At 54.4% G+C, this 16,925-nt stretch overlaps 1 protein-coding gene across 1 annotated transcript in view; it reads right to left on the reverse strand.

Annotated features, from left to right (window-relative positions):
- The window catches only part of COL23A1 (collagen type XXIII alpha 1 chain), a 313,725-nt gene that overhangs the window by 31,291 nt on the left and 265,509 nt on the right, over positions 1-16,925 (reverse strand). The window contains exons 4-5 of the mRNA XM_059175866.1: positions 12,788-12,795; positions 11,113-11,139 (exon numbers count right to left, since the gene is read on the reverse strand). Coding sequence (XP_059031849.1) covers positions 11,113-11,139; positions 12,788-12,795 — 35 coding nt within the window. The remainder of the gene's footprint in view (positions 1-11,112; positions 11,140-12,787; positions 12,796-16,925) is intronic.

Raw genomic sequence — 16,925 nt, forward strand, 5'->3', positions numbered from 1 at the left:
GTGACCTGAGCCACCTAGAGCCTCAGTTTTCTTATCTGCAAAATGAGGGACGTGTCCTTCTCCTCTCCAAGGACGTGTCCAGTAGAAGGAGTCCTAGGTCTGTCTCCTCTGCCTCTTCCTCTCCCAGACCAACCAGAGGCATGAGACCCTAGAGGCAGGCTGACACAGGCATGGGGTCTGCATGAGCCCTGGGTAGTGCTGGGGAGTGACCTTGTCTGGTTCTTCTGAATGGCAGGTGGTGGGACTCTGGCTGCACTTTCGTGGGTCTGCTCCCACCCTTCCAACTTCCCACCACTGAATATTTCCCAAGCAGAGTTCTTCAGAGCCATCTCTTAGGAAAAATTAGCAGGAGCAGCAATGGAGGGGAGATTTCTTTGGGAAATAAGTTTGGGAAGCTGAGTCTGCTGGCTCATTGCTGGAGGGACCCTGAAGCAAAAGGGCTGGGCCGACTGTTTATCCCGCACGGGGTTTGGCTCTGTTCTTCCCTGATTAGTTAGGGCTCAGGCTTCCCAATCTGCGACAGTGTCTGCTGCACTGAGCTAAATCCATAAACAGGCCGTGTTTAGGTGCAGACAGGAGTCGATGCTCAGACCGGCTGGAGCAGGGTGCCTGTCTCCCTTGCCAGTTGTAATTCATGCTGACGGCTCCCGTTGGGGAATGGAGCCTCCAAATTGCACCAGGACGGGGCCTGTGGATGTGAGGGGGCTTACCAGGATTATCAGTCCAGGGACCAGTAATTACGGCCCAGATGTTGACAATTCATCAAATTACAAGGCTGTTGGGCCCCAGGGTCCCAGGCTGGGATGTGTGCATTCCTGTGAGAAGACTTCCTCATTAGAGTGGGTGGGCAGCCGCTGCAGGGCAGGTCAGCCCCATGTGGTTCTGATTTCTCAGACCAGGCTTCACACACATGGACCACAGCAAGACTGTCCGGGTCTAGTAATTTCCCGGGCTTGGATTTCGCTGTGGGGTAGAGAGAGGACCGTTGCTTCTTGGGTCCAGCACGGCTGTAGCTCAAGCCCTGGTGGTGGGCCCCGGTTCCTCCTGGGAACCCCGTCCTGGGATCTGTGGCCCTTTGTAGAGCCATCAATTAATGGTGTCCCAACTCAGTCAGCCATGAAGACTTTAGCTGGGCGGGGTTCCAGGAACCTGCTGAGGTTAGGGGCCTGGTCCAGCTGCCACCCTCCAACTCTTTGTTGTAGGGTGAAGGGCTGTCCCAGAGCCAGGCTTGTTTTGGTTCGCACAGTTAAGAAACCCAAACCCAAACCCAACGAACTGAATTAGTTGCAATCTTTCAAAAATTGGGATGTCGTGCACAAACATCCAGTTTGTGCTTTTCTAGAAAGGTTGGAAGATGGTGCCGCCTCTCCACCCCCAGGTGGCATGCCTGGCAAAGGTGGTGAGGCAAGAAACTCCTTAGCATAGCTCCGCCCCTGGGCCACAGGCCCCGCCCCTGGCCCGGAGGCCCTGCCCCTCGAGTGGCCCGCTGCCCCGGACCAGGTGATTTGCCCCCGGACCAGGTGATTTGCCAGCTCTGTAGTCGCATCTGGGTTTGTAACCCTCCGCTTAGAAAATCTCCTGGGTCCCTTTCAGCTCTAAGATCCTGTGAGGCCAGGAAGCCATCTGGCTTCTATTTTGGGGAGAGGGCACGCTCAGTCTATCCTGTGCGCGCTGGAAGCAATTACGTCTGTGTCCCTATTATACATCGTGGCTGGAAGAGATGGTGCTATGCCTTTGAACCGATCCCAAAATACCTGCTTAAATTACACATTTGCCTGCTACATGATTACCCTGTCAGGTATCAGGAAAGATGGTTCCTGGGTGGGGAGAAGGGAGTCAGATGCCCACCCGACTCCCACTGGGTGTGGGACCGTGCAGTATGGGTCAATGAGGCGCACCCTGTGTCCCTGAGCCGCCAGCCTCTGGGCTGGTTTCTCCAGCCCAGGCACGTGGGGCTGGTCTGGTGGAAGGCACTGGAAGTAGCAGTCTGGGGTGGGAAGCTAGCAGGACGCAGCAGCTGACCCCACAGTAATGGTCTGCGTGTGGCATGAACCACAAGATGGAGATAGTCTAAGGGAGGCAGAAGGTGCAACTGAGAGGACAGAGGGACAGGGATGGCTGGCAGCAGACACTGAGGCTGCAGGTGCTTCGTGGGGACCCCTGGGGTCCCGGCCACACCCAGGCCTCTCCCGTTGCACCCCCTGGGCTGTGAGGCCGGCCCTCCTTGGTTTCCAGACAACGCAATTATCCTGCACTGATGTTGAATTAGTTGGAACCCTTAAGGATCCAAGATTTTGTGTGAAATCTGGATTTCCAGCTTCTCTCTAACAGTTAGGGAAGCTGTGATAATGATCCAAGTGCGTGGGCTGCACTGTGGCGCTCTCTTTAGGTGGGGCCTGTGGCCCCCCAAGTTCAGCCCTGCAGTTGGTGGGGGCAGTCCTGCGCTCTCCCACATCCATGCCTCACCTATTCCTCCCCTGGCTGGCCCATATAGGGAACGCAACTAAGAGCATGTGAGCCTGCATTTCCAGCTCTGAACCATCTCTCCAAACCGTGGACCTCTCTCCAGTCCCTCACCTGTCCCTGCCTAGGACCTGGCCTCTCTCCTGCACCAGCTTCCACCAGCCTCCCTATCTCCAGCTGCCACAGCCTGGCTTTCCCCAGGGAGGTCAGGTGTGCTCAGGTCTACCTGGGACACGAACCTGAATTTTGTGCCTAAACCCTGAGTGCTTCCCACCTCATCATTCCCCTCTGGCTTCAGCAAGCACCTGGCAAGTACCCCCACACCAAGCTCCCCACCCGCTGCACTGAGTTTGGGTCTGAGTAGCCCTCCAAAGAGGCCCTATTGGTGGAACAACTCACTTGTGGGAAGATGACCCATTGGGGCCAGCCTCTCCTTAGATGCCCTTCCTGGTAAGTGGGCGTGCAGCCCTTGCATACCTCCAGTGATGGGGAACTCACTGCTTCCTGGGCAGTCAGATAGGTTAGTGAAGTTTTTGTGTCTGTCCAGTCCTTCCCAGGTTGGACACCATTGCAAATTCCCTCCACCTTTTGGCTCCTGGGGAGGCAGCCAACTGGCTTCAAGATGCTAGCTTCTTCCCCCTCGCACCCTCCTGCCTACACCACCCCCACTCTTAACCAAGCCAGCTGGCCCTGTTCTCCGTAGCCTGTCTGGATATTACTCTCCAACAACCTGGGTCAGCACCTACTTGTATTCTGCCCTCAGGTCACACCTCCCTTCCCCAGAGCAGCACCCCTGACCCCTGTGTGGCCAGGCCCAGGTTGCAGGTGGTCCCAGCCCTGACCTTGGCGCAAAGTGCCATTGAACTTTGATTCTCTCTCCCACACAACCACAACCTCTAAGAGGGTAAGGACCTTGGGATGTTTTTTCACTCTTTCATCCCAAGTGCCAAACAAAGTGCTTCATAAATCATGAGAACAAAATACACGGTTGTTGAAAGAACCCATTGCCATGTGAATGGATGTCTGGTCCCAACCCCCACCCCCACCCCCGCCCCCGCCCTGGTCTCTAACCCTGGGGTCAGCAGAGGGCGCTCTTGACCCGCTGAGGGCCATCCAGGGCACCTGAGGACTCCTGCGGCGGGGGTGGGGGTATGTGTGTCACAGCCAGGGTTCTGGGGACTGGGGCACTGGCCCAAAGGGGGCTCCTTCAGCCTCCAGGGCTCCTCTTGCTAAGGTCAGCGGCCATCACCGAACCCAGCTTGTGTGCCCAGCATTAAAGGCTCTTGTGGGGTCATTTACGGGTTACCCCAGTGGCCAAAGACAGGTTGGGGATGTGTCTGAGGCCATGTAGTCTATGGAACCCCAAAGCCCATCCTCCTTCCACTGTGTGAGCAAGACACAAGTCCAGTCCCTGACTTCAGAAGGAGCTGGCAGGACCCCCTCTGTACCCAAATAATGGCTTTCTCTCAAGTCTGTTTGCTTGGAAGGTCTGAGTTCGCCTCGGTGACCGGGTTCAGGTCTGTGAAGAAGCCGTCCACGTACTGCAGAGAGGACTGCTTTGTTGCCTGGGGAAGGGAGAAGCAGCTCAGCCAGCGATCGGGCGGGAGGGCTGTGGTGTGCAAAAATGTCACTGCAGGCCTCCCCTCCCCACCCCACAAAGGACAGGAGGGGTCCTCATCTGCAGGCCCCCTACAGGGTGTCTTGTGGGAGGAGCTGGACTCAGGGACAAGGCTGCTATCTGGGGCTGGGGGCTCTCAGCTACTGCCAAGAAGATGCCCGTAGCTGAAAACCCCCCAAAACCCGTAGCTACGGTGTGTAAGCAAGGCATATAGGGACCCCAGAGGTGATAATCAAACACAGCACAGGTCCAAGGCCAGGGGTCTGAGTCAAGGAGTGTACACTCCTTGGTAAGTGGGACCGTGGGGAGGAAATCCCAGGAGGAGGCCCTCTCCCTCGGGCCCAGCTGTGTCTCCCCAAGGTTCCAATCTGAGGACCATTATCGGGGGCTCGGGAAGTCTCCTTTCATCCCATCCCCGCTCTACCCGGAACCAGGGGGTGGGGGGGGTGCGCTGGAGAGCGGCGCCGCAGGGGGCCAGAGGAAAATGAGATGTAGGTTGTCGAAATCGAAAAACAGATGAATTTGGAATATTACAGATGAATCATTTAACTAATTACATTTTTACAATCAAAGCTGTTTTTGAACTTCGAGAGTGCAAGAAAGCATATGAATGTGTGGTGCTCCGTGGTCCTTTTTGGCTCACTTGATTAATTCCAAACGGTCCAACGGAGTTCTGTGTTTCAAAATGGTCCCAGGCTGAGACCCTGTCTCATCGACCACAGTTTAGCCCAGAGCGAGGATAGGCATTCCCTGGGACCTGGGTTCTGGGTGCTGGTTTCCCGAGGCTGGGGGTTCACCCCATGCTGATTCTAGAACCCCTTCCTTCCGTTCTGCCCTGTTGCCAGGGAGGTCTGTCTCTTCTGTGTTCACACAAGTCCACATCAATTGGGGTTTCTGCGGCCTCCAAACCCTGCATTCAACTTCACCTCCTTCCTCTCTCTGCTGACCCCAGAGGCACTGTCCACAGGGGACAGGGACCCCACTGTACCTCCCATGGGGTTGACAGCGCCCACGTGTGTGCTGTGTGCAATGTCTCCCCAGCTTGCCCTCCTGCCGAACTCCTGCTCTTCCCTCAAGACACACCTCAGATGTCCCTCTTTTGTGAGGCAAACCCTGTCCCAAAGAGTTAGCCACTCCTTCTTCCACACGGGGCCCAAAGTCCTGCCCCTATGTATCATAGCCCTCCTGGTGATGCTGGAGAGTTCTCTGTATGGGAAGCTCTCATGGCCTGGGTTTTTGGGGGTTTTCAGGAGCGAAGCCAGGCGCACTCCTGCATCCCACCCCCCGTCCTTGCCCACGTCGAGATCTGGACACGCAGTGTGGCCACTGTAAACTTCAGCTTTTCATGACATCAAATGGGCACATTTAGGGTTGAGATGTGCTTTTGAACTCGTGTCCCACAGACCTGATTCCCGATGTCACTGGGCCCAGCCTCACACTTGGCCATAAGGGAGAAACAGACCTGGCTTTATGTTAGACCTGGCTTTCTGTTTTGGTTATTCCAGAGAGCAGGGAATGGTCTGGACAAGCTGATAATGGCGTGGCACATGCGGTGAGCTCCGGCTTTCGATAAAAGCAAGGTAGGAGGTCAAGAGGATATCAACTTCAGATACGGGGTCCTTGGGTACTAAGAGAAGAAAGACCCTCGTGCTACCACATGAGATGGTCCTGAGCCCCCACCTGCTGCCCAAGCCGGTTTGCCAGAGGGAGGAGTCCCCCAGCCTCTGCGAGATTCTGGGCTTTGTCATGTGGGTGGGCCTTCTGTCTCAGCCAAGTGCTCAGCCTCCTCATCTGTCAAGTAGGGAGGAGACCACGGACCTCCCATGGTGATCGCCAGCTCTCAGTAAGTGCACTTGCTTCCCAGGGCATGTTGGAAGGGCTTGGGGGGAGGGGGGAGGGGGAGGGGAAGGGGAAGAGACAGTCCTTTCTTCCCTCAGGAGGGGGGGTTAAATCTCTGAGCCCCTGGCAAGTCAGCTTGTGGTTTCTATAAACACAAAGCCAAGTCTCCCCGGCCTCCAGCCTTGGTCAGCCTGTTAGCCTACAGCCTACAAGCTTCCGGCCACGCAGGGCTGGAGATCTCTCCGGCTTCACCGCCCTGTCCCCTCCCCTCCACGCCCTCCTGCCCCATACCCTTTTTGTGTACTCTGGATATGTAAGTACACATAGGTTCCCCACAACTCATGACTTCATGCACTTGTTTTTTTTCCTCCAGGAACACTTTCCCCACAAGATCTCAGCATCATTTTCACTATTAAAAGCTCAGCTCAAATGTCACCCTCCCCAAGAGCCTTTGGATGACTTAATCCCCGTTATGCCCGCGCACTAGTGCAGCTGGCATTCTCCATACATCCCTGCTTTGTCCTCTTCCTAGCGCATTTAACTGTTTGTTGGTTTATCGGTTTCCTTGTTTAGTGTTTCTCTCCCCTTTTCTCTCTTTGTTCTTTTAAATGTTATTTATTTGAGAGAGAGCCAGAGAGAGAGAGAACAGGGAGAGGAAGAAGCAGACTCCTCACTGAGCAGAGTGCCCGACATGGGGCTTGATCCCAGGATCCCAAGATCACGACCTGAGCCGAAGGCAGATGCTTAACCCACACACCTCCCCTTGTCTCTCTTGTTTGGTGTTGGTCCAAAGACCCGGGAAAGCATTTGACACAGACTTATTGCTCAGTGAGCACAGCCCCCCACACCAGCCTGGCTGGATTTCATCAACTCTCCGCATGTTTGGCCTCACAACCTGACGCTCTCCTCATACTTTCAGGTTCATGGAAACCTTAAGTCCTGTAAGATAGGCCACAAATGCATTTTTGGAAAAATGTTTAAACTGAGCTCTGAAGGTGTAAAACCAACCAGAAAGTCACTAAAGCTCAATGTTAAGAGTCAATCAAAATTTCAAAGAGAAAGGATTTCGACACGCAAAAGTCAAGGTGTAGGCAAGATGGAGCCTTTCCTCATAGACAGAAGCCACAGTGTGGAGTAAAGAAATCATTTGTATAAGAAATCTCCAGGGAGTCACAGTGACCCCTAACTGTTCCTTCTACTCCATCCCAAGGCAGATTTGTTTGCTTGTGTTGGTCCTCCTCTCTCACAGCTCCCCAAAGACTACCACTGGTCTGACTCATCTTTGTGCCAGCCCAGAACCCAGCACAGGGAAGGACGTCTTCCAGATCTGCTGAACAGAGCCATGCCGCCTATGTATGAGATGGCAAAAATCACTTTATCAACATAAATGCTGACTACTACCCCCAAAATGCAAGACGAGCACAGTGCCCAAGGGCTCCTTTGTGGGTTCCACCTCTGACATACAATATTCGGAGCTCAGAATTCCCCCTATGCTGCTGATTCCATGATGTTCCAGGACCAATCAGGATCCAGAAGCTCTTAAAGAAAATGCTGATTTCCTCTTTCAATTATACCTGCAATTCTAATCTCTACCACCAGGTGCCAGTTAGGTTTACACAAACGTTATTAAAACTAGTTTAATCTCCAAGACTGCACTTCTCATTAAAATATAGCCCAAATTAAAACAAGATACATACATGCACTTATTTTTTTAACTTATCATACTGGCATAGATTTAAAAGTATGATTATACCCACAGTTGGCCAGGGTTTGGGGAAATATGCAACATTCCTACGGTGTTGGTGGGAATGTAAATTAGAATAGCCCCCAGGAGGGCAATTTGGAACACATCAAAAGCCTTCAACATATGCAAACCCTTTGGTCCAGCAACTCAACTTCTAGATATTGATTCTAAGGAGATAATCATGGAAATACACCTATATTTATTCCCAGGATGTGGATCATACACGTAAAAGACTGTCAATACAAACACCATAACTTGGACTTGGGTTAAATTATACAGATGAAAAAATGCTATGTAGCTAGTACATTCTAGAATAATTCTGAAGGATGTGGAAACATCTCATGCTATATTAAATGAAAAGAAAAAAAAGTCTCCAAAGAAGTATGTCCAATAATCCCATTTTTAGAATCATAAACGAAAACGAACTCACACATAACAAGTCCCAAAAGAACAACCACATAGATACTGGGAAGACTTATCTGTGGGTGGTAGGATTATGATGATCACTTTTTCCTTTTTTGCGCTTTTCTCTATTTTGGGACGGTTTTCTAATAAACATGCGTATGTTGTCATCAGCAGGGAGCTATTCGTGACTTCTTGCACAGACAGGGGCAAGCTGGCCTCTTTGCAAGAAGGCTGTGCACAAGGTGACCATAGGCGCTTGTCAGTCTACAACCTGCCCCACTGTCCCGCTTGGCTCCTGCGCCCCAGGCTCCTAACTGCGGCTCTTAGGTCCACATATGGACCTGGTTTCAGAGGCTCTTGCTCAGGGGAGCAGCCAGCCTGGATTAATCCAGAACACAAGAACACACAGCATGCACAGTCTCCACCACAACCCCCCCACCCCCCGACATTTCTTTTGGCCTCACTTCTTTTGGATGTGACATGTTTTTAACACAAAGGAATAAAAAAAAAAAATCCTCCCTGAGGCTTGACGCTGGCCCTGCAGAAAAATACCTTCTTCTAAAACTGACAGTTCTCAATCCTTTTCCAACACTGCCAGGGAATGTTGGTGGATCAGAGTGACTTCCTGGGAGCCAGGGTGGCTCAGTGGGTTAAGTGTCTGCCTCTGTCTCAGATCATGAGCTTAGGATGGAGTCCCAAGTCCTCTGGGCTCCCTGCTCAGCCGGCAGTCTGCTCCTCCCTTTCCCTCTGTCCCTCCCCACCACTCACACTCTCACTGGGGCTTTCCTTGGTGAGGAAGGACAGCAGCGTGGTCAAGGGCCTGCTGAATCCATGCTGCCCTTTGGCTCTGCATATGTTAGCCTATCTAATCTTCCATGCCCTTGACTTCCCTGGGCTCAGAGGGGCGGAGGACCCTGCCTGAGGCCACAGAGCCAAGCCAGGATCCTGAGCTGGGTCTGAGCGACTCCAAGCCCATGGGTACTCAGGATACGTGGTGTCTCTGAGGTGGCTCGGGTCTCTCCTGCTGTGGCAGCCACCCTAACCTCTGGGATGAGAATGGTGGAACGATAGTACCCACCTCCCACCCCCCTCCCCCACCCCCAGGCTGTCTATAGGTCAACAGACCTGAATTTCAGCTCAAAACACATGGGCCTTGTGAGCCCAGCCAGGGAAGGTCGTCCCACCTGTTTCCTGCCCCCGAAGGCCAGCTTTCTCTGCTGCAGGAGGCTGGTGGGGTGTCAGTCCCAGCCCGTGGGTATCCTAGAAGTGACCACCCAAGGAGTGGGACTCCTGGAACCAGGCTGCTGGGAGGCAAACAGTTGGGCCTGGCCGACTCCTGGTGCTCAAGGCATGGACACCTTGGACCCAGCAGGGGGCAGGAGGGGGCAGGTCCAGCCCAGCTGGGGAAGATGCCGTATCAGTGTGGAAAGGGAAGCCCAGGTTCAAGCTGGGGCTAGGTGACCTCAGGAGAAGGGGCGCCCAGGCCCTGTGCACTTGTGGGTGCATGATCCGAGATTTTGACAGGGTCCCCTCACCCCTCGCCAGGCCTGGCCACTTCCTTCCCAGAAAGCTCCCAACTTCACACCAGAGGGACACAATGACTGTGCTTCCATCCCCCCAGCCCTCACCCCTACCCCCCACCCCCACCTCCCCTTCCCCAACTCACCGAGCCTCCATCTCTAGCCCAGGCTGGGCACCATGCCCTTCACATGCCAGACCTCAGGCTTAATTCCTTTACAGCCCAGTCACCTGCCTGCGGTGACCTTCGATGTTGGGAGGCTCCAGGCAGAACCTCACTTCACTTCACCTGGACGGACACCACTGCCCTCCTCACAGTGGGGGAGATGGAGACTTACAGCCTCACAGCCTCACAGCCAGTGAGAGGTAAAGACTGGCTTCCTAAGTCCGCATCAGGGACCTGGGTAGGGGCTGGTCTGGAACCCCTGTCCTTTATCCCCACCATCAGCCAGCACCCTCTCTCAGGCTCACAGCTAGAGAGAAAGGAGTCAATATCACTCTACGCTCAGAGGAGCCAATATGGGGGATGAGGGAAGAAACCCAATCACCCCAGTCACCACCCACTCTTCTTGGGGCCCCCAGCTGGGACGCACAGAGCTGGCCTGCAAGCCCAGATCTGCCTGGTGCCCAGTGCTCGGGACTGGACTGCCATCCACAGCTCCCTGGGAAGGCGGCTCTGGCAGCACTTGCGGAGAGCACCCCAACCCCCGCTCCGCCCTCCACCACCAGCCTGTCCCGACTCTGGACAGAGCTGGTCATTAGCGAGGCCTCTGAATCAAGCCACGTTTCCCTCCCTCTGTCTTCCTAGCCGGAGGGCACAAAACAACTTCCACCCTCCAACCGCACCCCAGGTCCTGCCATGCTCTCCTTCCACCCCCCACCTCTGGCCACTTGGATGCATTAGGACTTCTGGATTTAGGGGCCCTGCTCCTTAACCTCTCTGAGCAGGACTAGACAACAGCACAGCTCTATGTAATTTCCCTTTTCCGGCGGTGCTCACCCAGCCCGGGTGGGGGTATACTGATTTCAAATATAAGCCAACTTTGAGGTTTAATTCAAAAGATCTGAGAAGTGATGACACCACAAAGACCACACGGGAATCAACCAGTCTCCTGATCCCTGAGTGCTGACAGGACGCCAGTGGGCTGGGACAAGCAGCCCCCTGCCTGCTGGGGAAACAGAGGCTGGCGGCTGAGCCAGGGTTGGTGGGTGGGTGGGGTGCTCCACCGCCAAGGGCCAGACTCTCAGCTCAGCACAGACAGCCTGGGCAGCAAGAGTTTCTGGAAGATTTGGGATGCCAAGGAGTCTCCTTCTTGAGCCTCTTTGCTTTGCTTGCAGGACAGCTGGAACAGCAGACAGATTGCGCTCCTACTGCTAATCCTCCCTCTACAGACCTCAGCCACTGAGAGCAGAAGGGCAGAGTGGAGGAGGGGGCAGGAGCGCAGACAGTTAAATAAAGGCTCAGAGGAAGAAGATCAGCTCCAGAGAAAAGAGCACAAAGAGCAAAAAATAAATGGCAAATTACCGGGTAGCCATCTCGTCCTGATTGCCCCTGTGGTAATTAATACGTCATTAATAATCAGACTTTGAGCAGAAAACCATATGGCAACACTTATAACTCAATCAGGCCCCCCCCCCCCCCCCCCGTGGTCCTCCCCACTTTCAGCAGGGTTTGCAGTAAAGGCTGATGGTTTGGTAATGACTCCTGGTGTGTGTGTAGCGGGGGCACTCAGGGCTGTGATGGGTCTGGGAGACAGAGCGTCCATTTCCTGCCTCTTGGCGCCAAGCTGGGGGGGGGCATGCCACCAGGGAACACACCCACGTGGTTGGGGGTGGGCCGGCAGAGGGCACATGGCAAGGACCACAGGGGGACATGGTGATTCTGAAGGGTGGTATCACCGCCACCATGGAAAAGGACTCCCCAAATCAGGGCTAGAGAGCAGAAATGGCTCTGGTTGAGGGGCACACAGCCTTGGAAGCCTGAGCTATGAGAGTGGGGGGGCGGGGGGTGTAATTTCTTGCTCCCAGATGCTCCTCTGCCCGATGGGCTCTGGGCACTGACTGCCTGGCCACTGCCCCATACTCGGTACCCATCTCAGGCTGGAGCTTGAGAATTCTGCATTTGTTGAATACACTTAAGAGTTTAACAGCCAAGTTAAAAAAGAAAAAAAAAAAAAGTAAAAAAAATCACTCCTCTGCCCTCTGCGTTAGGCACTTCCAGCAAGTTCACACAGGCTAGCCTCTCCGTGACAGCCGGGAATGACTCAACAGCCAGATACTGCCGGTGGCCAATACATCTCTACCCATCCTCACTGGCTCGCCCTCTGGCCTGGTGTGGTGCCACTGCACGCACAGAGGAGCTGCACCCCGAAGGGTGCCCGTGGGGCAGGGAGTCATGCTAAGGGGAAGTCAAAAATAAAACTGTTCATCCGAAAGGCATTCCTTCAGAAGGTTCACTTGGGCTCAGGCGGACTGTCAGGGAGATCCCTGAATAGATTCGTCAGGATGCATCCGGCTCTGAGAAAACTGCCAAGATGAATCAAAGACGCACCCAGCGCGTGTCTTTGCAGAAGGAGCCCTGAGTTCCGGAGATCCAGGGTGCTGAGCATCCCCTGCTTTCCACACTGCCCCCTGGCGGCCAGTCCTTCGAGTGCACCGTTCTCCCCACTCCCCACTCTGGCTGGCTGGGGTTGGGGGGTGCGGTGCTCCCTGGAAGGCTCAGCTGCCCAAACCTGGGAGGCAAACTTAGTTTGGCCAATCAGGAAAATGGACCCCACGATTCCTGGCATTGCTGACTGGCTCCAGAGCCCTTTCCGCCAAAGCACAGGAGACAAAAACATTTAAACAGATTAACTGCTGCAGAGCATTTAGAAAATGAGGACATGGCACTTGCATCTCTGTGCACCTGGGCTGGGCCAGAGAGTCCTGGAGGCTCAGCCAGACTGGGGCCAGCTCTCCTAGAAGGAAAAAAGAGTCACAGGACACTTCACAGGGGGAAGTCAACCCCATAGAATCCTGTGCTGGCATTCATCTACAAAATAAAGGAAAAAAAATATGGCTCCTGTCCAGGACTGATTTTTTTTTTTTTCCAAAGGACACAACACACCTCCTTAACTAAAGATTATTTTCATGTAATAGTTACAGAAGAGAATGACTTGTCTTATCTTTCAGGAACAGAGAGGATAATCCAGGACACTTACGGGAGGACCTGCAAAACATAAGCAGAGAAGCCACATTCAGCGTCGCAGGGAGAGAGGGTCCCCTTGTTCGGGCCAGCCCCCCTCCCTCACACAGCTGCCGGTCGCCCCTCCTTGCAAGCCTTTGATGCTCTCATAGGCCCCAAAGCCAAGTAGCAGGGTAGAAGGGGTGCTTTTGTCCTTGCAGGGGCAGGGGCGGTCGTGTGGGCGGTAAGGACAATTCCCCCCAACCACCCACCCCACTGGTGTATTGGTTCGGTGATCATTTCACAGCAAAGCCGTTGATCCCTGTCTGGGGCCCACCCACGTCTGGTTTGGGCAAAAGCCAGGTAGGAATCAGACCTGTTCCTGCCTGAAGAACAAATGTGGGGGCTCATCTGGGGTCAGTTCATTTCTACTGAAGGGGAAAGACCTGGGGGAGAAAACATTTGGGGCAGAGGGCAGAGCACTCCTAAGGGTGCAGGTCTGGGTGTTGCTGAGCAGACAGGCGGGGGTGCCTGTGGCTCAGCCTGGGGTTAGGGATGCCGGTCTGGGTATGCATGGGGAAGCTGAAGGGGCTGAGTCCAGAAACACAGGATGCTGCTCTAGGAAAGGCTGGTGTAGCACGCTGACACCCCCCAACAGATGAAGACTCCTGGAGAACATCTGAGAAGCCTCCTGGGTTACAAACCATGTTGCATTTGACCTTCTCAGCCATCTTTGTGGGATGTGTGATAACAGGAGTGCCCAGGGAGAAAGCAATGACTTGTCCAAAGCCACATAGTGGGTTAAGGGGTAGAACTCATTCTAGAAAGAGTTCTCCTGACTCTTGCACCCCATACACTTTCCGTTAAAGGCATGCTGTTCCCAACCAATCCAGTAAACTCTCTGCTCCCTGAAGGCCTCTGTCTGGATAGCGACATTGGCACAGGAAGGAGGGGACACTCGGCAGGCAGTTGGCCCACGCATACTTGTGGATCGCCACTGATGAGCCGGACCCCCACCCCGGCAGGGCAAGTAAGGGGGCCCACTGGGGAATACAAGAGGCAGGATCTCGGATTTGCACAATCTTTCTGGGAAGGATAGATGCTGAAGAAATTGACTCAGGGAAAAGTGCAGCAACTCCCAAGCCAGGCAGGGTTCTGAAGGGGAAGGGAGATGTGAGGCAGAGATGGCAAAACCCCCAATGCACCAGGATCACTGGGTTTCTGAGGGGCTGGGGTGTACAGAGGGGAGGGGAGGGCATGGGGAGAAGGCCAGCCAGAGCTTGGTGCCATGTGTCCATGCCCTGAGATCTGAAGGGCAGTGGGAAGTAGGGGGCTGGAAGGGTCCTGCTCGGAGGAGGGGTGGGAGGCGTGAGAATGGGTGCAGGGGAGCTGTCCCCACGTAGGTGATGGTGGCCGGGACTCGTGTGCTCACAATGGAGAGGAGAGAAGTGAGTGAGAAGATACTTCTCAGTGAGGACCCACAGGATTTAATGGTGGGGGGTGGAAGGATGCACAGGGCATAGAAGAAGGAGAGAAAAGTCAAAGATTTTTTGCTTGAAAAACTGATGTATGGTAGTGCTCATGCCCGAGAATGGTAACGTGGGTCCCCCAAGTCTAGACTAGGATGGGGCAGGGCGCTGGTCACGTGGTCAGCTGCACAACGGACTTCTCACCTTCAGGTGGGGACCCAGTGCCTTGTTTTCCGAGGAAAAGAAAAGCCACTGGACAGATGCACCATCATCTTTCTGATGCTACATGCACATATCAGCCCGTATGGACGTCTGTCCCCAGCCTCCTGTCTATGTCCAGTCATGGAAGCTGGAGGAGCCGGCCTGCCCTGCCTTCCAGGAGCCCTGCCACCCACAGCTGCCTCCCTGCCTGTTGCACCCCACCAAGGACTTATCTTCCTCACCCCACACTGCTGAGTGAGCCGCCTTTTGGAAACTTTCTCTTCCTTTGGTTTCCAAAAGGTCACGTTCCTCCCACTTCCCTCGCTGTTTATCTGGCTCCATCCATCCCAGCCTCACACAGAAGCTCCTCAGAGCTCATGGCAAAGGCTTTCTTCTCTTCAGTTCTCCGCTGAACTCATCTGTCCCTACCTCTCCCGTCTTCCCCAGGGATCTCATCACACTCTTGACTACCCTATGCAGAAGTGTCCCACATAGGGGTCTCCAGGCCCAGCTGTGCCTCAGAAGCCCAGCCAAGGTGCACAGACATGCTCCTGGTCTTCTGCCCACAAATGTGCTCCTCTCCTGGTTCCTAGTCTCTGTGGGTGATGTTCCCTCCCACCCCTGTAGTGACCCGGACAATGATGAGCCCCCCTTGACATGTTCTCCCTCTCCCATCTACTGGCACATCCACTCTGCAGACATTCACGGAGCACCTGCTGTTCTGGGCTCGCAGGACACAGCAGTGACCATGACAAAGGTCCCTGTCCTAAGAAGCTGACCTTCTAGCAAGGGAGGTACCCAAGATACCAAACAAGTACATCACCTATGAAATGACAAGTACAACAGAAAAAGAGGCAGCGGTACAGGGGAAGGGGCGCATGGGGGCTGGTCTCTGGATGGATTCTGAAGGTGGAGCCAAGAGGATTTCTCTGGAGCATGAGAGGGAGGAGTCGAGAACTGTGGAGGACTCCACAGTTCTAGCGGGAATCACTGTAAGAACGGAGTTGCCATCAACAGAGGTGGGGGGACTGTGGGTCAGGCGGGTTTGGCTGGAAGGATCAGGAGCTCAGCCTTACACACACACAAACACACACACACACACACACACACACACACAGCACTCAGAGATGTCCCAACAGTTGGAAGTTGGGAAGAAAAGAGGGAATTCCTAGAAGCTGAGGGGAGAAAGTGCACTGAGGAGTAGAAGGTGGCTGCCTGTGCCCTGCACTGCAGACAGCTGAGTAAAATGAAGACCAAGCCCAGCCTACTGGGGGTGCCTGGATGGCTCAGTCTGTTCAGCATGTGCCTTCAGCACAGGTCAGGATCTCAGCGTCCTGGGCTCGAGTCCCACACTGGGCTCCCTCCTCAGTGGGGAGCCACTTCTCCCTCTGCCCTTCACTCTGCTCGTGCTCTCTCTCTCTCAAATAAATAAATAAAATCTTGAAAAAAAAAAAAAAAACCCAGCCATGGGCTCTAGCCACGTAGCGGTAAGGGCATGGGGAGTGACGGATATGCAAATCTGGTTGGAGATGGCTTCTCCAAGAGAAGGGCGAGAGGAATATGAGTAGCGAGCACTTTCAAGTTTTGCCCCAAAGGGTTGCAAATACACAGAGCAGATGCTCTGGGGACATGGGGTCCAGAGAGGGCTACTTCCTCAAGATGAGAGACACAACCATATGTGTGCATAAGGGGAGTCATCTGTAGGGAGGGGAAGGGGATCCTGGAGTGATGACCTTGAGGATGGCACACAGAGGTGGCCCTGCTGGGGGCAGGAGCCTGGACATCCACATGTGGGTCTGGCATTTAGTGTCACCAGCCAGCGGGGGGATGCGTCCCTCAAGCCGCCAGTTGCCTTGCATGGGCTAGAGTGTGTGTGTGTGTGATTCGAACCAGATGGGGCGATGTGGTGGGATTCATGGGCTGGAAGAGGCATGAGATGGAAGGAAGGTGGGGGTCAAGGAAAAAGGCAGTGGGCTCGGGTGAGCTGTGTGGGGTTCACAGACGCTGCATTTGCTGGTGATGATGGGGCACTGGTCAATACCGTGGGAGGGAGGTCAGCGGAAGGTCCAGCTCACTGAAGGAACTCTGGGTGTGTGAGGGGCATCTGTGTGCATATCTAGATCCCCAGGAACTGACCCAGAAGGAGTTTTGGTGGGAGGGCTGCAGACCCAGGAGCTCAAACCCAAAAGCAAGGAGCAGGGTGTGCCACGATCCAGGCTGAGTCATTGCTACTCCAATCTCCACTCTGGGGCCAGGGTGCTGTTTTCAAGACGCAGATGGACCTGAGTCCAAAACATGGACCCCCATGCCCCCAGCCCTCATTTTCTCATGGTTCCTAGGGACAAAGGCCCCAATGTTACACCACATGCTGTGGTCTGTCCCTGACTCTCCACCTGAGCCCCTGGAGCCCGTGGGAAGAGGGGCAGTGCTACTCAAGGGTGCCGGGTAGTCAGGTGGTTATCAGGACAAAGTGAAGCTGGATCCGTGCCTCTGCATGAGCCAGGA

The sequence above is a fragment of the Mustela lutreola genome, chromosome 5 (genome assembly GCF_030435805.1).
Source record: "Mustela lutreola isolate mMusLut2 chromosome 5, mMusLut2.pri, whole genome shotgun sequence".
In the NCBI taxonomy this organism is placed as follows: Eukaryota; Metazoa; Chordata; class Mammalia; order Carnivora; family Mustelidae; genus Mustela; species Mustela lutreola.